At 37.3% G+C, this 20,772-nt stretch overlaps 1 protein-coding gene across 1 annotated transcript in view; it reads right to left on the bottom strand.

Annotated features, from left to right (window-relative positions):
* Positions 1-20,772, bottom strand: part of LOC140928803 (uncharacterized) — a 32,652-nt gene that overhangs the window by 1,528 nt on the left and 10,352 nt on the right. The window contains exons 14-37 of the mRNA XM_073378619.1: positions 19,377-19,655; positions 18,740-19,005; positions 17,212-17,455; positions 16,920-17,062; positions 16,369-16,620; positions 15,155-15,432; positions 14,371-14,476; positions 12,807-13,139; positions 12,076-12,111; positions 11,647-11,770; positions 10,780-10,851; positions 10,606-10,677; positions 10,281-10,352; positions 10,098-10,172; positions 7,166-7,237; positions 7,009-7,080; positions 6,371-6,442; positions 6,084-6,161; positions 4,729-5,780; positions 3,460-3,668; positions 2,213-2,381; positions 1,617-1,677; positions 1,015-1,207; positions 1-121 (exon numbers count right to left, since the gene is read on the bottom strand). The exon at positions 1-121 is cut by the window's left edge and continues 62 nt beyond it. Coding sequence (XP_073234720.1) covers positions 1-121; positions 1,015-1,207; positions 1,617-1,677; positions 2,213-2,381; positions 3,460-3,668; positions 4,729-5,780; positions 6,084-6,161; positions 6,371-6,442; positions 7,009-7,080; positions 7,166-7,237; positions 10,098-10,172; positions 10,281-10,352; positions 10,606-10,677; positions 10,780-10,851; positions 11,647-11,770; positions 12,076-12,111; positions 12,807-13,139; positions 14,371-14,476; positions 15,155-15,432; positions 16,369-16,620; positions 16,920-17,062; positions 17,212-17,455; positions 18,740-19,005; positions 19,377-19,655 — 4,451 coding nt within the window. The remainder of the gene's footprint in view (positions 122-1,014; positions 1,208-1,616; positions 1,678-2,212; positions 2,382-3,459; positions 3,669-4,728; positions 5,781-6,083; positions 6,162-6,370; positions 6,443-7,008; positions 7,081-7,165; positions 7,238-10,097; positions 10,173-10,280; positions 10,353-10,605; positions 10,678-10,779; positions 10,852-11,646; positions 11,771-12,075; positions 12,112-12,806; positions 13,140-14,370; positions 14,477-15,154; positions 15,433-16,368; positions 16,621-16,919; positions 17,063-17,211; positions 17,456-18,739; positions 19,006-19,376; positions 19,656-20,772) is intronic.

Genomic DNA, 20,772 nt, shown 5'->3' with positions numbered 1-20,772 from the left:
GAAGTATATTCTTTCCCAAAATGTCCTTCACTGAGTGTCCATTTAAACTACATTCAGGAAAATCCTGAGAGATCCGCTGAGCGAAGCCAAAACTTCCCAAAACAGCATTTATTGGAGGCACCTGATAGAAAGTAAGGAGATATAAAGACATAAGAAATTTTTTTACTATTTATCGATCTCCTGGACCTTGGGGACGTTTCGTCACGTGACAAGACTGTGTCACAGCCTACTATGTCTTTCTGTTATAATCTATTGTCTGTCATCAGCCTCGTCCCTTGGCGTTCTCTCGCCCCGTTATCCGCGCAAAGTCTGGGAAAAAGCGGGCAGAAAACACTTTCTCAGCGAGTCTCTCTTGGTGACGTAGCAGCTCAAGGTAGAGTCCAGGATTGACAGAGCCAAGAACGTCTAGGAACTAGGCTGGTCTGTCATATGGACCCAATGCAAAAATGGCCGCTAGCCTCGCTTGAGATAATGGTTTCTTTTCAATTTTGTATACAGAAGAACGAGGCTAGTCATGATCAGGTTAATTTTAATTTTAACAAAAGAATATTAATCCAGCAGCCATTTTTGCATGGGTCTATTGGGAAAGTTGTAAAATCAACATAAAAATGCTAAAAGCTTAACGGTAAATAAAAAATAATAATAATAGTAATAAAAAATTTCAGAAGTTCATGGTAGGTATCCTAATTGTGCCAGCGAGGGTCCGAAGTCTCAAACGCACCACAAGGGGTCGAACAGGTTGGACATTTTAAATTCCATATGCTTTACTTATCTCTAAATCTCTGAAGGAGTCTCTAATGGCATCTGTCTAACTGGATAACAAATTTACGATGGTTGGCACACAGAAAAACTGGCTGCAAAAAAGCGCGAAGTAAAGTACAAACTTACGCCTTCCCGGGTTCTTGAGTCGGTTACTAATAAAACCTAACCCGCAGGTACCAAAATCTATGATATATGTAAGTCGATAAAGCGAGAGACGACACGGATGCTGCTACCCTAATGCTTTTTACTTACCCTTAATCCTCTACCAATCAATACACTGGAAGTTGTTATGTTGTTATGGACGACGCCTTTCTGTTCTAAGTGCTGTATTGCGGAAATCAAGTCCATGGTCACAACGATAAGGGAGTCCAGATTAAAAATAATCCTGTTACTTTTGAAATACTCCTCCAAAGTCGTGTTTGCAGAAAAGTCGTAACACAATAAACTATATATAGCAGAAACAGGAACAAATTGAAAGAAATGATAGATTGATTAATCGATTGATTAATATACATTTTTTAAGCCGGGTATTTCACTGAAAGTCAATTTCAAACCAGGCAGTTATAAGGAAAAAATGAGCTCTTTGTTTTGAAATGGCATGTAAAATACACAATTAATGGACAACATAACAGTGGTATTTTACTCAAGAACACGAAAAAAGTCGAAATTTTGTTTAAGACCAACCCCTTTTTTAAGGGGCGTCTTTCTGACGTTTGCCATGATAATAAGGTCTTAACTCCACGCCACAATCAGATAACTTGGAGCTCAAAATCCCGTAAACGCTAAATCTGTTGAACACAATCATCTCCTATGAGAAATCTGACAGTTTAAAAGAAATGAATGGTTTCAATTACAATGAACTTTTCTTGAATCTTGGAAATCCTGCTTTCTTGTAGTTCACATCACACCTTTCGGCTGCAAAAAGTAACAGAAAAATAAATAGTATTTTTCCTTATATGTACAATAAGCCATTCGGATTACAACTATGTACAAGTAATAAGTGTCATCAGAGCAGCCTAAGTATTGCCAAGGCCCGACACTGTGTGGGGTCCAAGAATGTGTAGGACCGAGCATTTCATAATGTGATACGCGGAACCAAAGGACGAATATTTCAGAAATTACTAAGTTAGGTGTTAAGCTCGAAATTCGATCCGTACCCTAACTTAAATTCTTTCGATAATACATTTTCTTACGTCGCCATTTACATGTATTCAACAGTTGAAAAAGGTAAAGTATTTGTTATCTGCCAGGGGCGTAGCCAGCGTTTCGATTAATTTTAGGCCTGGCTGACTTTCGTTTTCACAAATTGTACGCATGACTAGTACGCACTGACCACACCAACTCTGAGCTCTTAAGCTTTTTAGCTCACCCCAACAACGTATAATTTATTACAAGCGGTAGAGTAATCAAACCAAACATTTGTAGGCCAGGGCCCATGTCTGCCGCATACTTGCAGAGTGCCAGCAGTATTTGATTATATTGGGATGCTCCAGTCCCTGCCTAAGCTCTTTTGCTAATTCAACTTCCTTTTTCCAGTCCTCTTCTTTTATCTTCGAAAAGTGCTTTATCAGTCGAACACACGGGTTCTTTTTACTGCCGGACCACGCTACAACAAATCCCTAAAAACAAAATGAAAACTTCAGAAGTAAATTTTCATGAATATTACGTCAGCACAACCTTTAACTTTCTTACAATTTCCAAAAATGAACCTGTTAAAAAGTTTCAGACTCTGCTAATTTTGACCAAAAAGATAAGGTCTTCAATAAAAGGGAACTTTATTTTTTATTCGTCAGTCATGGAAAAGTTGTTACAAAAGATAGTGGACAACACATAAAGTGAAATTGATAATTGCAAAACATTTAATGCAACTTAGCTTTGATGATAATCGCATCTTTTTTACATCACAGTTATTACACTAGACAAGAAATGATAATTCTGACATTGGTAATGTCATTCACTTGGAAAACACTCATAGACAGGCAATAGTGTATTTTTGTGAGTCGGTTTAGTCCCATTTTTGCGCGGTAGTACATTAACATCAACGATGTTATGAAATTTCATTAAAAATCGGTAGTGGTGGTGGTAGTGGTGTTAGCTGAAACAATAAAAATGTACATGTAGTGTTGCTAAATATATATGCTATATGCACTATTTGCATACCCAAAATAGATAGACCAGAACGAGGATGCAAAAATTATTGTTCAGTTTTAGGTAACCACTGACATAATAATGCCGATAATATATGAGCATATTCTATTTCCTCTTAACCAATCAAAATATATATGTGACACCGTCTTTCCAAGAACAGCGAATCATGTCAGACCACACGACTTCATATCATCAGCCTGTGAAAACGGATGTTTTCGCAGGCTATGATATCATTTGCATTTACGTACTCCTTCACAATTTCACAAGATTTCTGCGCAAGAAAGGGGAATAAAACATCCTTGTTATACTGCTGAAACTATTGGACGACCCAAAAATATTTGTTTCAGACGTGCTGATATGCAGTTGAAACGCTTTTGCAATCCTTTCCAAGGATCATCACCCCTTCCCATTAGCGCTCATAGATCAGTCTGCTATCTTTTTTTTCGCCTCCGTTTGCCTTTGAAGGTCAGCTAAAATTTTCTAGAATCGGCCGTTCCCCTTGGCGAGTCCTTAAAACGTCAATACTACGAAAATTCTCTCAAGACCTACCACTGACACAGAAGTTTCATCCCAGAATACGTTTGGTATTTCTACCAGCTTCAGATCTGTCTCGGGTCCCTCGCTTTCTTGAATCTTGTCTGGTTGACGGTTGAATCTGTTCGGATTCAAGGACAAGCTCAAACCGGCTACAAGAGTCGTCTGGGACTCACTTGGTACAACAGTGTTTCGGCGCATCATGATGCCTTTGCCTTTTGATTCTAACAAAAAGAAATGATGACCAAAGTTGTTCTGTTAATGTTTTCACATTTGGCACCAGTCTTTTTTGGTGGTTGTTTCAAAGACTAATTTTAATAGCTCCTTCCATCCTTTCCTTTTGTGTGAATACACACCCACCATAAAGAAATCGTAATAAACAAGAAGACAAACAGAAGGATAGTTTGCACTTAAGGTAAAGGTGCCGCAAGCCAAAGGTCCAAATGGCCAAAGGTTATACCGGTTTCCTTAGCATGAGGCATGCCAAGGAGTATTGCTACTTCTCCCTGGACAGGATGCTAGTCTATCGCAGGGTTATCCCCCAGCAGTATGTCTCGGTACCCATTTATGCACCTGGGTGAAAAGAGAAAATGTGGAGTAAAGTTCCTTGTCTTTAGAAACAACGCGACAGGCGAGGATTGAAGCCCAGACCTCCAGATCCAGAGTTCGAATAAGCGGCAAATGGCGGGAAAAGTTAACATAAAAGGAGAAAGAAGCAATACTTTTCTTCTGGACGTCAACTTGGGTGTATGATTTCATGACATTTCGTTCAAATGTATGTGTTAAAGGAATGGCTAAAACGTATAACGTTCTATTTTGGGCAACTGAAAACTTGCCCCATTCTCGCTGATTTTCTCTTTCAGCTATTCTCTATACTCACTATTTCTCTAAAAAGCCTCCCCGTGTGGAGCATATTTTTTTAATCTTTTTTTTTTCGGAGAAGTAACCCTTGGTTGTTAATTTCATACCAGTGAATATATATGTTACTGGAAAATCCAGGGAGCGGGTGAATAAGGGCGATTACGACAAGTACGGTGAAATATACAGAGCTTAAGGAAAGGCGTTTTTAAAGGACGCACTCAATCGTAAGTGAGGTATTTTCCTTTTCATTATGCTTTGAAGTTAACATATTTGTATTGCGAGATGTGTTTTGTCTTTTTGAGACAATTTGTCCGAGGATTTAGGCAAAACCACTGCACTGCCCAAGAATACAAAAAAGTCCACTTCCAGTTGACGTGCGTCGCTCAAAAACACCTTTGCTTAATAAGCTCCCTGATAACACACCTGGGTTTCTCTTCGGCCGCCTCACTGTTCGTTCCAACACAGAGGTAAGTGTATCAGTGTGGTCACCTACTTTTCTTTTGAAAAGTGGAGTAGAAAATGTATACAATATGGGATTTAGAGCAGAATTCAGTGGGAGAACAAACACCGCAATCCACACATAGGCTTGTTTCTCAGGATCATGAAACTTTCCGAGCAAGGATAAAAGGCCAATGACAATAACAGGCATCCAACACAAGAAATCAGTTAAGACAATGAACATCATTCTCCAAGCCATTTTCGATTCTCGCTTCATGTTTGTTGACCTGGCCTGTTTTGCAGCACCCTTGACGCTAAAGAGCATAACTGTATACGCAGTGAGAATATATATAAAAGAGACAAAGTTTAAAATGATGAAAATGACAACAGCATATTCCCAGCCAGCCTGTCTCACTGTTGAAAGTTGAAGGGGAAGGCAAACAGCTGATTTTCCATAAAATCCAACTTCGCGCTTTTTGTCAAAGAAGTAATCCAACCCTAACGTTGGAATGATTGATATCATTATTCCAAAAATCCATATACCACCCACAATAACATAAGCACATTTGCGGTTTATACGTCGCTTTTTGAACGGGAAAATAACACAAATAAGTCTATCGGTTGTGATAAGGGTCAGCATCAACACAGATACCTCACTTGACGCCATCGAAAGGACCCCCGTAAATGCGCATGTCAGCCCCGATCTCCAATCGACATCATGTTCGAAGTATTCACCTTGCCATTGTACATCTTTGATAGCAATGATAAGCAAATAGACGCCCATTAGTAGATCTGAAATCGCTAGGTTTGTCAGAAGAAATGAATGCACTTTGTTGTTTTCTTTCACAAAAACTCGCATTAAAATAACGAGAAGATTTCCAACAAGAGCAGTAATCCCCAATATCCAAACGCAAATCTGAACACCTTTATTTTTCATTAAGTCAGAACAGCTAGAAAATTCGGCTTTTGGTGAGATACAGCGAACACCAGCCACTGCTTTTTTGGCATAGCAGCAAAGAATATACTCGTCCAAATGTCTGAAAAGAAGAAAAATATATTTATTTACAAAATCAAATTTGTGACTGTAAGCGTGTAAAAGTAGTGTAGTTATTAGATATGATATGATTATTTTGACTCGACTAATATTTAGTGAATAGTATGTAAGTAAAGAAAACTACTCCATTAGCAGAGGAGATTCGCTATAGCACCTAATCTCAAACTCAGATCAAACGTGCTCGTGGAAATCTGGGTACTAGATAGATATAATATAGCGCCACCCCTATATAATTATTTTCCATGCAAAACTAAAAAGAAAAACTCTTAGTAGTTGTGAGACTCACATTTCTTTCAGGCTTTTAAGTCCATTGAAAACGTCTTTGGGGAAGTTTTTTATACTGAAGGAGTTATGACTGAGATCTCTAAAAACCAATAAAGAAACATTTGATAACTTTTCAACCGCTAGCTTAATTAACACCTGCTTATAGCGTTTAATATATAATAGTGACAGTGTTTTAAAATATCTCTATAAGGGAGTTGCCCTTATCGTTCAAACAGATTTCTCGCGGTGTGCGAGAAACTTCAAGATTTTCTGGTAACTCTACCCTGTTCTTCATCCCTTTTTACTTACAGTTTCTCCAGGGATGATAGCCCTGCAAATGTCTTTGAAGATAACCGCATGATCTGGTTGTCGTTTAGGTATCTGAGATAAAAACAAAACAAAAAAGAAATACTTTGTATCATTTTCGTTTTTCATCTTAAGCCACATTTGCACTGACTTCATGTCGTAATTAATACTTGCCCTGGTAAATTTGCAGTTTTTGTGGTCAAAACTTTGAGTTTTAAACATTGGAGAAAAAATTGATATTTATTTGCCTAGTAAATTGACTGATTTTTTTTCGGCCTAGTTTTGGCGCTTTTTCTGTCAAAAGGGGATACGAAGATAGATTCTTTGAATTCATTGTGTAATCCCACATTTTATTATCCCACATAAATTACATGACATTATTTCATATTACTTCCAGTTGAACATGAACCTTGGTGCAGACATGATCATGTGAATCTTGAAAGCGTAGCTTTTTAGGGAATTTTTACTGAGGCAAAAGACCAAGAGAAGCACATTGTTAATAGCCAGGGTTATTCCTTGAATGATATGATAAACTATTTAGATAAATTTTGTTCACCCATCAGAGTAAAGATCACAAAAGGTAATGGATTGATTGCAGAATTTTTCGGTAAGGAACGAAGTAACAGCGTTTTTGAACTTACAATATCTTAAGCCTAGATAAGCCAAGGAATACGTAGTCTGGTAACTCTTTCAACTCATTTTCCTGAAGGTATCTACATTGGATTGAAATAAAAGTAAAATGGTTTACAAATATACACTTGAAATCTGGCAAAACAAATACAATAATATGTCACTCACAGATATTGTAAGGTCCTCGTCGAGTTAAATGCTTCCTTTTCAATCCTGTTTATGCGATTCTGCCTGAGGCTCCTTGAAAAAAGAAAGTATGAGGTAGTAATCAGATAAAATGTCGGTTTTAAGCGGAGAGTGTAAGTAGGATTACTGTGACGTAACTCCTTCAAGTTGCGCGCGAAAGTTCACGGCGGTTGCCGGTTAACATTAATTTGAAGAAATTGCGCGTGATATGAAATGACGTAAGCCATCGAGTGAAGAAAACAAAGTGCAGTCATTCTACCAGTTGTTTTTATTCAAGCTGCGGTGAGTTAGACGCATTTGAAACTTTATTTCTAATTCGTTTTGGAAAGAAAACTGTTGGTACCTTGCTGAGGCATTGCCTGCAATTGTTATGATCTCTTATATTTGCACAGACATTATCATATCGAAAGCAGATTTTTGAAATATGGTCAGGAAACGAGCAGTTGCCTTTCAAGTTTTAAACAACCAAGAAAGTTGGAAGTTCAGGACTTGTACGGTAAAAATAACTATTTTTAAACATAGATTGATGGTAGTCAACTCAAGCACGTAGGGCCAGCTGTGGTACCACGGTTTGAAACGTGCGGAAAGAGAGTCCAAAAACAAGATTTCATCCACGGTTAACTGTATTTTTTTTCTGCTTTATTAACGCGCGCGCTCGGGTTATTTAGTTGAAGTTTTCTCCGGGCCAAAACGTTAAGTTGGCTTTACCCTTTCGACGCTGACTCTCTTTCCAGGTCTGTGCACTGTGCCCCTGATGAGAATGACAGACCTTCTGAGCGGACTAAATTTTTTTTAAAATAACATCAGTCTATGTTCCCGTCTATATTAGTGAGCTCACTAGAACTTAATAACAGTGTAACATAGCTATTTATCTTTTTAGTTCTCGTACCATAGCTAAATGAGTATTTAACACTTACTTAATGCTATGCATTCTTATTAAAAAATAACTAACGTATTTATGGCTATTTTTTCCGCAGCTGTATGTAGTTTACGCTCAATGAACTGATGTGTAGTCATTGAACTACTGGTGTGGTTACTGATCTGTTGTGTACTTATTGAACTGCTGTGTCCTTATTGAACTAACAAAAAGGAAAACTGAGCTATTGAATCCATATACTGGGCTATTCTGGTATATGGCAACCATGTCTTTCCCTTAAACTGCCCGCTGTGCGCCGGATCTGTCAGCTTGCTCACGGCTGTAGAGGATCATTGCACTCGTGCGACAGGCATCCTTTTGGTTGCTTGTAAAATCAGATAGGGATGTTTATGGGCGGGGTATCATGGTTGTAAAACTCCGTCATAACTCATTATTATTGTTATTTAAATAATCATAACTATAACAAAATTCTGAAATCTGATTGGTTCTCAACTGCCCTGATTTCAGCCTTAATAGGACAGTACGCGTCATGCCTAAGTAATTGGACAGTACGCGCCATCATGCGCGCGCTTAAATGGCTTTCTTTTTTTCATTGCTAGCGAAAAAATCTTGGAATTTCTTGTGTTTTGATTTAAAAAGAGCCCTATATATCACAAATTTTGTTAAAGTTATGATTAATTGGTAACAGAACTTCGTGTCGTCCAATTCGGTCTGTAATCATACTCGTGATTAAACAAATCGGACTCCCGCTACGCGGTCGTCCAATTTCGTTAATCACTCGTATGATTACAGACCGAATTGGACTTCACTCAGTCCTGTTACCATTACTAATTGTTTGTGTGTTTGTATGTCACCTTCATCACATTTATTTATTTATGTATTTTTTGGCTTAGCCCATAATGGAAATGGTTAACTAAAACAATGCTGTACATTTTTTAAAGACATAAACTTTATGTAATTTAATTCTATATCTTCTTTGGAATAAGAAAACCGAACTAGTGAGAAAAAGGCCTCACTTGGACACTAGGATTACTGTGACGTAACTCCTTCAAGTTGCGCGCGAAAGTTCACGGCGGTTGCCGGTTAACATTAATTTGAAGAAATTGCGCGTGATATGAAATGACGTAAGCCATCGAGTGAAGAAAACAAAGTGCAGTCATTCTACCGGTTGTTTTTATTCAAGCTGCGGTGAGTAAGACGCATTTGAAACTTTATTTCTAATTCGTTTTGGAAAGAAAACTGTTGGTACCTTGCTGAGGCATCGCCTGCAATTGTTATGATCTCTTATATTTACACAGACATTATCATATCGAAAGCAGATTTTTGAAATATGGTCAGGAAACGAGCAGCTGCCTTTCAAGTTTTAAACAACCAAGAAAGTTGGAAGTTCAGGACTTGTACGGTAAAAATAACTATTTTTAAACATAGATTGATGGTAGTCAACTCAAGCACGTAGGGCCAGCTGTGGTACCACGGTTTGAAACGTGCGGAAAGAGAGTCCAAAAACAAGATTTCATCCACGGTTAACTGTATTTTTTTCTGCTTTATTAACGCGCGCGCTCGGGTTATTTAGTTGAAGTTTTCTCCGGGCCAAAACGTTAAGTTGGCTTTACCCTTTCGACGCTGACTCTCTTTCCAGGTCTGTTCACTGTGCCCCTGATGAGAATGACAGACCTTCTGAGCGGACTAAATTTTTTTTAAAATAACATCAGTCTATGTTCCCGTCTATATTAGTGAGCTCACTAGAACTTAATAACAGCGTAACATAGCTATTTATCTTTTTAGTTCTCGTACCATAGCTAAATGAGTATTTAACACTTACTTAATGCTATGCATTCTTATTAAAAAATAACTAACGTATTTATGGCTATTTTTCCCGCAGCTGTATGTAGTTTACGCTCAATGAACTGATGTGTAGTCATTGAACTACTGGTGTGGTTACTGATCTGTTGTGTACTTATTGAACTGCTGTGTCCTTATTGAACTAACAAAAAGGAAAACTGAACAGTTTTTCGAAGGCTACGTTCGCTTACTTACAAAGTAGTCAAGGACGCCAAAGATGGACTGAATGTGTTCGTCGAAATGGTGTCAATCAAATTAGCGCTGCAGTCCCTTAAAAAAAGAGTAGGAAAAACCAGATAGTTTTCGAAAATTTGAATGTTATGATCAAATCTTGTAAAAAAAATTTTAAATAACAGAAAAAAATATGAAAGAACTCACAAGGTCTGAAGATGGTACATATTGTCCAACATGCCGATAGGTAAGGCCCGTATGAAATTCGAGTCAAGTTTCCTAAAATGTAAATTTTAATTAATGCTTTGAGACCTGCCAAGAATGGCGATACCATTTCAAAGAAATTGAACTTCTAGAACACTTAAGAACAGTTTATTTATTTTCATGCCTCGAACATTTGTAAAAGCTGTTGATTAACTATTTTTTTTAAAGTTTAAAAACAGTTAAGGCTTGGAACATTTATGTAAATTTAGTGATGACATTTTTAAAGCAAAGCTTTTTAAAAATTGTCTGTTTTCAGTTTTTTACTTACAACGTTTGTAGTACAGAACCATTGCCAAATGCACCTCTTTCAATTTTGAAGATGTGGTTTCCACTCAGGTCCCTGTAAAGATTTTATGAGATATTTTTTTTTACCATACTGATAAACTGTAAAATTAAACTTACTGTTAACTTTTAGGATTAAGACAGTGTGAATGAAACTTACAAATACTTTAGACTTGACATATCGGAGAGCTTTTTCTTATGTAGATGAGAAATGTTATTCCTCTGAAACAGTCTGTCGGGACAAAAACGTAACATACAATATTTCGCTTTTTATTCAAAATCAGCATTCGTAATATATATATTTATATTTATTATTATTATTTTAGTTATTATTATTATAATAACTATAACGATTCGTCATTTATTATTATTATTATTATTATTATTATTATTATTATTATTATCATTTTTATTATTCGTTTTTTATTTTCATTTCAAAGATAAAATTGAGCCAAGCATGTTCTGGGAAAAGAGCGGAAAGGCAATCTTAATATGAAATGTAATATAATTTGGAAGAAGGAGAAATCTAACACCATGAAGGTCAGAAAAATTCCTACTTCCAGGTGAGAATCGCTGAATTCACGACACTGCGAGTTATAGTTCGGATACTCTAACCACTGAGCTACAAGAGACTCTATGGCGAGCGGGGCTGAAAAATCATTTCAACTTTACACCAGGGATAAGTGGTGTGTATAAGCGAGCTACTTAATCTCCTGTTGAAATGTGAATAGCGCTATTCATCGGGTAAATGACTATCTAGCGGATAGGTATTAGGGAAACCAATTGCGCTATTGACTGTACTGGATAGAGATTTATCCAGTAAATAGCGTTATCCACCTTTCGAACAACTGGGGCCAGGAGTAATACATGGAAATTCACAGCCAAATGTTGCAAAATTTTATGATAATTAGTATCCGATATCCACCTCGTTCAGAACTGTGATTTCCTTAGTTTTCTCTTTATAAATTATTAACGAAGTTTAGTGTGAGACTTAACAGGCGTTATAATTTTCAGGTAATCAACTCACATTACGGCTGCCTTAGAAGGAATGTTCCTTGGGAAAGCAGTCAGTTTCCTTCCCTTCTTCACTGTTATCACCAGCTCATGACTTTCTCGTGAAATTGGATTACACTCGCAATTTGACGGACAACCTTAAACAGTAAAAAAAAGTGAAAAGTAATTCATTAATTACATTATCATTGTAATAAAATTGTAATTTGTTGTTGTTGTTGTTTTTTCATTTTCTTTCAAAGAGGCCGTAACAACATTTGTTCACCCCCGATGCAGTTTGTTGTGGTCGGCAGTGTACAGTACCCGCTTTCTGTTTGTCTTTTTTTTTTCGATATTGCATGTTTGTTTGTTTGTTTGTTTTCTCAGAGAGAACTTTAAGTCCTAACATGCATATACTTTGAGAAAGGGAAGCGGGTTAAGGAAGAAGGGAAATTTTGCTACTTACCTTCGTATTGGAGACACGCTTCTTTATCAACGTCAGCTATATAAGAGAGACACATGCATATGTTCTAAATACAGTGTATTATTTTTTTAATGACTCTTATAATAAATACTAGTGTTACTAGAACAGGTAACACTTCAGGCCTTGTGATGCTGCAGTATAATAAGGCAACAGATAGCCCATTATTTGAATGTTTTAGGGTTTTGCAATAGCCCAGGTACGATATATTAAAATTCTAACATGACTCCGAGGCTTTCTTGTCATATTACTATATTTGGTTTGGTACTAAAGTCTCTTCTGGGGATTGCGAGACCATGGAGTCAAGAAACATTTGCAATTTTGTTCCTAAAGCCTCGGAGTCATGTCAGAATTCTAATATATCGAACGTGGGCTATTCCGGAGAAATATTACGACATTCAAAATGACGCCCCTCGTATGTCGGCCATCTTGGATGTCATTTATATTGTGGATTAATTCTGGGAACGCCATCAAACGTTTTGCCATTTTGATAGGATCCATCGTCTTCTTTAAAACATGTTTACACTGCGTTATATCGGAAACCGTGCATGTTTTCTTCAAAGTGACTTGACAGCCATATGCAAACGCCGACCGCTGATTACTAGCAGATAAGAGCACTGAAAACATCTTCACGCGGTTAGCACTAGTTCTCACCCTAGTGCCTGAAGGCATGATGAATCACACTAAGTCACAGCCCTCTAAATGTAATTCCTTACCTGCATAGTGTAGTTTGAAACCTAATCCATTAATTTTGTCATTGCTCACGAAAGTAATCTCCATAACATTTGAAAATGATTCAATGAAGGCTGGAAATCTTTCTCCGCAATATTTTCCCATAAACGTTTTGGACATAAGCCCACTATATATCTCTAGGAAGTCGTTAAAGCAGGAAGGATGGTCTTCCAATTGGAATTCCAGGAATCGCAGTTTTATGGTGTTTCCGCGAGGAACATTGATGGTCCACCGGCAACGCGTCAGCGGTGGATAATACCCAGGGTGGTGTGGGGATAAAATCATGCCTGACATTGTGGTAAAGCTTCTGTTGCATTCTGAAAAAGATAGTTAATTCATTCAATTCGGACCATACATATCTCCATGACTAGTGCATTTCAGTGTGAGTATTGTCAATGTTTTACATTCAAAAGATGCGATAAATTCAAACTAAAATGTACTAGTCATGGAGGTATGTATAGTGCGCATTAATTTGGAAAAATTAACATAACGTCAAAACAGTGAATGTTGTAACGCAATTTTTTACAGGTTCGTTCTAGGATAGGTTTGTCTTGAAATTTTAAGAAGTTACAGCGAATCAATCTCTCAATGAAAGTTTCAGACATTATTATATACATTATGAAGATTGATGCGAAGAGATTTGAAAAAAATTCGTTCGAGTCGTTTCAGAGATTTTTCAAAAAGCACTAAAAGTCCAAATTTTGAATGAAGTTGCACTTTGACAGGTGGTGAGAAAACGGGTTAGATCACAAGAGAGTGAAAATACACTAAAATTTCCTAGCATCGAGATATGATATGAAGCAGCATTCTGGCGCTCTTTAAGATTAATTTGAGTCATTTGTAACGTTTTTATGAAGTAATCTATCACGGCTATTGAAAATTTAAGGTTTGAAAAAATATACTTTCGTTTTAGTCGAGTTCAAACACACATACTTTTTTACTTCTTACGGTGGTTGTTTGCTAAACACCACACTTTAAGTTTCTAGTGTTGGATTTTCAGTAGCTGGTCTATATCCCACAAAATTCGGCTTTTATCAGTTTTAAAGTTTTTTGTTTATTGTTGTCATAGTAATATAGATTCTACTTAAAACTACATTTCCACACATTTCAATCCATAGCCAATTACTAGTGAAAGGTTTATATAGCGATCGGACAAGGAAAAAAACACTTTTGAGGCGATTGAAAAATATTGGTATGACCTCTAGAAAACTGTATCCAAACGCCTTAAAGTAATAATCTCTATTGAAAGTACAACCCATTATAGTCAATTCAGTAGCGAAAGTGCGACCCCATCCCACAGAAAATCCCTGTTAGCCTTTGAAGTTACTCCCCCGGTCGTCTACGCGAATCTTGATATATTTTTTTTAAATCACATATTTTGTTATAGGTATTTGTTTGGACGGGGCCCAAGACCACTCTCTGGAGAGTGGTTTCCATTAGTGGATTCAGTGGTTTCGTGTGGACAGAGGGCCAATAAGATAAAAAATGTTGTTGTTTAAACAATTTTTGGATCCGAGAAGACGTGGCCTAAGCTAAATAACACTGCACCTTTAGTTGCCGTAAGGGGCAATGGATGACAGTATCCTGGAACCATGTGAATACCTCTGACACCAATATAACCAGGTTCGCTGCCAAAATCTGCTTCCATAGATACCTGCAGAAATATTTAGCAATTATTGAATGAGGATGAGTAGGACGTTATGCACTGAGGCTGAAGTGAATAACATCCTCCAAGACCTACATCATTCTTCACATCATAGGAAAGCCAAATTCAATAATTGTTTTAATATTCATTCAAAATATTTCTAAGTTCTTGACATGCTTACTTCCTCGTAGACTTTCTTCAAAACTTTGGCCAATTTCTCGGCACAGGATATAAACAGAATGTTTCTTCTTGCAGATTCTCCTCAAAATGTAGATAAAATTCATCGAGCAACATGTTTTGCGTATTATTGCATTTCTTGAATTCAGTTTAAATCAGAAGTTTCGTCTTTGAATAGCCGTAAAAGTCATTTTTTAAAGTTCACTTTTGCCTTAGAAGCCTCTTTGCCAATCAAATATATCATCGATCAGCCTCGTTTCCAATCAAATATGCCACCGATCGAATACTCAAGTCGCTTTGTTTTTTGCTGTTTCGTTATTACAGTTAATTGGTCTTTGTTAAAACAGCAAGATTTGGATACCATCATTGTTATAGAAATTTCATGTGATAATACTACAGAGAACTGTTTCTTTCACGTATTGTCTTATTTTCAGTGTCTTATGTACCAAATTCCCTCAAGACGTTCATTGGGAAAACAAAACATAAAAACTAAAGAGTTTATGTGGTGACCTTGTATTTTGTAACACTCGGAAGTGCCACTCTTCCGTATTTCCAGATCAAGTCAGTGTTGCTTGACTCGTCCACTGCCCACATCAGCCTCCTCTGGTAGTCAGTTAAATTCAGTTGTTGGTAAATACGAAGGAAGTGTCTCCCAGGGCCGTAGATTAGATATCTGAACCGCATACAGATTTTGTGACCCTCATAAGATCGTTCATACAGTGGACTTTCAAATAAGGATGCTTGAGATGGTTGCGTCGTGTTGTTATTGCACACCATAAAGCGGTATCCTTTGATGAAAGAAATTTAAAAAAAAATGTTTAGAAATATTGACATGACATCATAACTAAGCAAGAGGTTACGCCATTCACGCATCTTAAAAGAAAAAACTCACAAAAACATCCAGAAACAAATCAACCCTGTTGTAGGCTTCTTAGGCAATTGATAAATTCATACATAGATACAAACTTACGGCGCTTTCCAAAAGTCAGAACTGGCCGGTCGGACCTATGGCCGAACCAAACATTTTGGCAATGAAATAGGCTTTTTTCAAGAGGTTTTGCTGAAAATCATCTCCTTTGTGCATAATATTTAGGATTTGACTGACCTGGATGGTTAGTTTTGATTAAAAGAGGAATTCTCATTACGATGGGAATGGGCTGGCCGGTCAGTTCTGACAAATGGAAAGCGCCCTTTAATTCTACAGCTCCCCCTTGAAGGCTCTTTCGCCATACATATATTGTGACCCTCGCTCACCACATGCTTTGCGTGTCTTAGATCACTGATACGTGCTTATTAAATTGCTACAACATAGGTGGACGTACTTGGCTTTGTTTTAGTAAACTTAGCACGTCAGTCTTTTTTTTCTTGTGGCAGCTATCTGTAAAGCTAAGCGTGCGTTTTGATTGACCCCGAAACGTCGTGTTATAAATCTTCCATTTTTCTTCTTAATTTGAGTATTGAACACGCTAAGCACGCTGTGTGATCAGCGAAATGAACCGCAACTGATAACTGTAGTAGTCAATAAAACTGAATGTTTTTTAGTTTTTAAACTAGCAATTATTTTGAATTATTGATAAAACAATTATTGAATTCGGCTTTCTATCATCTGAAGAATTATGTAGATCTCCATAATTCTTCAGATGATACGAAAGCCGAATTCAATTATTGCTAACTATAGTATGTTCACGGTATGTGGCCGCGGTTACTTGCAGTGCGTACGTCACCTTCAGGGTCTGCGCATAATGCAGGTTTTTCGAATTTCACTTCTCCAAAAACACCAGTAATAAACTGCGACCAGGGTAAGAGAAGCCCAGGCAAAACGCCTTTACCACAGCCGTGTGACATCCATTTTATATCCTCGCTTTTAAGGGCTTTGTTAAAGATGTTAACTTGGCTTATCAGACCAATGAATTGTCCAGCTTTAGGATTTTGTGTTGCCAGATCCTCTGTCAGGCCAACAATAAATTCACCTCCACCTGTCGAACATTAAGTGACAGTAAGATTTTTGGAAGCTTCGTTTACCTTCTTAGAGACTATAATTTTTTTGTTTCTTTTCGTCCTCTTTTGACTCGAGCAGTCATCTTTCATCTTTTAACTTTCTACATAAGTACTTTCTCAGGGGTTTAAAAGAAATATTCCAATAATTCAGTTTTTATCGTTAAATACGCATTTATAACCGATTCCAGGTACGAGCGAAGTAGAATAAGGTCGGGTTAATATTTAGTTTCAAGTTCTACTCAGAACGACAAAGCCATAGCATGGGAGCTGTGCATACCTTGAATCGTTTCTCCCCCAGAAAATGTGGTTCCTGAAAATATTGACCAGTCGTTATGTAGAGTGACGTTTCCGCCTTCAGAAGTCCATACCAAACAAATATGATGCCACTTGCCGTTATTTGCTGCTGAGTTAGTTTTGGTCCTGGAAAAAAAGGCAACATAATGTATTTAAAAAAGAATTAAACCATTGACTCGCCGCTGCGATATTTTATGGACGATAAAAACAAACAAGATGAACATTTCCCTGCCTGTTAGGAAGAGGAAAAATAAATTGAAATTAAGTACACTTACGGCTCCGACTCGCCTACATAAATGTAGAATCCTCGATAGTCCACAAGTGCAATAGCAGTGATGTATTTTCCTTTAGTTTTATGTCGGACTCTGTACCATATGGGAGTCCCTGCACTCGTATTATCGGAAGTATTCATCCAGAAACAGATCGTGAAAGCATCGAGATCTGGAAGATCAGTTATGTTGACATATCCATTGTGATTTTCAACGAAGTTTAGTTGGTAACTACTTTCCTTCATAACGCCTATAGAGAGATAACATCGAGATTAAAGCCCATTTGCAAGAACTGCTATTCACAGTGAAGATCGCGATGCATGAACTACATAAAAAGATAGTTTGATATCTAAAACCTAGCTTTTCATTACAGTACAAAGGCTCTTTTTAAAATGTACTGAAAATTAAAGGGAGTAAAATGTCCCCCTTTTTAACAACCTGGCTCTGATCTTCTCCCCTTGCTTTGCAAATACGATTTAACTTGCTTGGTAATGGCGGCCATATCCAGAGCCACTGCTTGTGTCCAGGGTGAAACACTTTGGTTAGAATTTTTCCATCCACATAAACCTTCGTAAAACTGAAAACCCCCAACGTTTACTAGAAAAGAGTAGAGGAGAGAGAGAGAGAGAGAGAGTTGAAAAATTTGACAGCAAGATATGTAATGAAAACAGCACCTAGAAAACGAATGAAAAACATTGATGTAAAACGGCTCCATCATGCAATAAGTGAATTGACTGATAATCAATAATCTGTACGTAAAGGAAAAAATAACAACATAAGTAAGTAAAATTGATTGATTGATTGATTGATTTACTCAATTCAATTACACAGATATTCAAAATGATACAATTAAAAGCATAGAGAACCAAATATAATATAAGTGATATCTGTATAATTAGGACAGCTTATACAGAACCCAAGGATTCCTCATAAGAATGAACTGCCTGGAATAAACAATAAAACATAAAAAACTATATATAGGAAAATTCTAATCCCAAATATATATTCATAAAATCTAGTATGTTAAAAATAGTAATATAATAATAATAATAATAATATATATATATATATCTTAATCACAAATGAAGACAGAAAACAGTCAAGTTCTGTACGTTAACGGCTAGTTAGTCACCCTGAAGAAGATCACTGAATGTAATCGAAATATAGGTGGATTGAAAGGAAACTGTTTTCTGTCTTCATTTGTGATTAAGATATATTTGTGTTTATGAGAACGGGAGAGAGAGATGCTTGGGACAACTTTATATATATATATATAAACTATATAAATCTATCTAAATCAAGATAAAATTAATTAACTTTCTTACTAAACAAGGATAACTGATCAGTTATTTGTAGGGCTTTCCAAATGAACGAAGACTACAAAAGGGTGGTGCTGGTTCCAATGCACCACAAGTATTCCCAATCCATACCTATACATGCATGTTTTGTATTCTTGTAAACAAAGGGGAACTCACGCGCTTCTTGTGCGGGGGCACTCCGCTATTAACTATTATTGCTAGCAAAACTTTCATACCAATACCCCTGCAAAGGGTAAGAGCTTCGTCCGTCGTAAGTGGTCGCAGAAAGACCATCAGATCTCTTAGGGAACCATGGAGTATTTCCCCTGTGTCCTTTTTGAAACCAAGCTCATATGTCGTGTGATTCGTCAGGATGAGGTCAATATCTTGACCAGTATAATGTTGTTCTCCTGTGTACACACCATTCAAGTACAACTTTCCAGTACGGGTAGAGCGACTCCAGACAAATACCATGTGTGTCCAGATTTTTGCATGAATGTCTCTAAATTATAATAGAAAATCGATATAGCCCACAATCATTTAAAATTCGTATGCACTAATTTATGTGTCCTAGTCGAGAACTAGAACGGTACAGCACCATACCACATCACATCGAAATTTTCCAAGGATCAGCCTTTTTTTTAGCCTTAATTAACTATGCAAATTAAAAAGCAAATAATTCGACCCATTTTGAGTCTATCAACCATCGATTGGAAGCAGAATCATGACAATAAATGTCTAGTAATTTTTTATGGCACTCAGCAAAGTTGATGCTGTTTCATCGTCTATCATAATTCCTTACCAGGCCTGGTATTCAAGAACAAGTGGAAAAAAAATCTGTGTAAAAAGTCGTGCGAACGCGTTTATACTAACCTATCGCTCGTCATATTAAGCAAGGTCTGCACTACACCACTTCGTCGCAATTCCACGAATACTTTTCTGTGATTCACATACAATCTAAACTGCCCTGGTGATGACCAATCAGATATGAGATGTCCAAGACAGTGTGAATTGTGGACGTAAAATCGAAGGGCGATTGAAAAGCTGCTCTTCGTGAAATTGATTGCAGGAATTTCTGCATAGCCAGATCTTCCGTCAAGGTGCAAAGATTTTATCCCGCTGTCAGTTTGGTATGAAGCAGTACCTTCCAAGCTAAAAGCATATGGAATAATGTTTCCCGTATATTCACCAGGCTTGAAATTCACTATCATATCTCTATCGTTAAGCATAAGCACTCGGGTTTTTTTCTTCCGAGCCGTCTCTGTGTCACTGACTGAAAGTTAGAATTCTTTGCCAAAATTTTTAGGACATGACATATTTGGATACTCGGATAAACAATATGTAATAAATTAGCAACTGCGTTCATTTCTGTTCTATGCCTATTTTCAAATCTCTGTCTAGCAACCATTTTCTGAATATTCCACATTAACCCCCCATTTTGTAGATTCTTGTGTAGTATGGGGGTGGAAAACTGTTTACCTATGGGTCCTTTAAATCGAGTGCCTGTTTTTAGTACTAACAATGTAGATCATCGTATTGTACATTCAGTATCGCAAGTTTTAAGTTTGTTACTCAATGGGCAGTGGGCTATCATGATCTTATATTAAACATACCTTATATTTCCGTCGCTTCCGTCTAGTTTCCAGAAATACTGCGTTTTAAGGAGGTTTTTTCCATATTCTGTACTATTTTCTAAGGAAATATCAAAAACGTTTAACAAAGTTAAACTGAAATGGCGTATATTAAGAGCTTGATTAACTGACACATTCCTATGGCAGTGTTTAAGAAACGTTGACAAAACGAGGTTTATTTAATTTAGGAATCGACTGGGCATGCTTTTCGTTGGCATCCTTCAGTCTCCAAAAAGTATGGTGCAGCGCTCTGATTAGTGGTTCTCGAACAGGGCCTTGTGTGTCTGGAAAGACCAATTCCAGAATGACAGTCCCTTTCACTCTTACTGTGAACAGATTTGATCAGTTGCTGGCCTATCTCCTTGATTTCGGGCCTTACTCGTTTGTCTCTTTGTCTCAGCCTGTTCGGTAGATGTCTTTTGAAACTCAGACAGACCTTGCTGCATATGCCTGCCTCCAAGGTGAACGTTCTGAAGCCAAGGTTTCCCATCGGTTGACGTCAATGCCCAAGGCCTTCAGGTCCCTATTGCAGACAACTTTATAGGCAGCGTAATTGGGGTCTGCCAGTGGGGCGCTTTCCGTTAGCCAATTCTCCATAAAGGAGATTCTTTAGGATCGGGCTGTCATCCATTCTCACA

Source organism: Porites lutea, chromosome 1, assembly GCF_958299795.1.
Source record: "Porites lutea chromosome 1, jaPorLute2.1, whole genome shotgun sequence".
Lineage (NCBI taxonomy): Eukaryota > Metazoa > Cnidaria > Anthozoa > Scleractinia > Poritidae > Porites > Porites lutea.
This window is presented reverse-complemented; position numbering and strand designations above follow the sequence as displayed.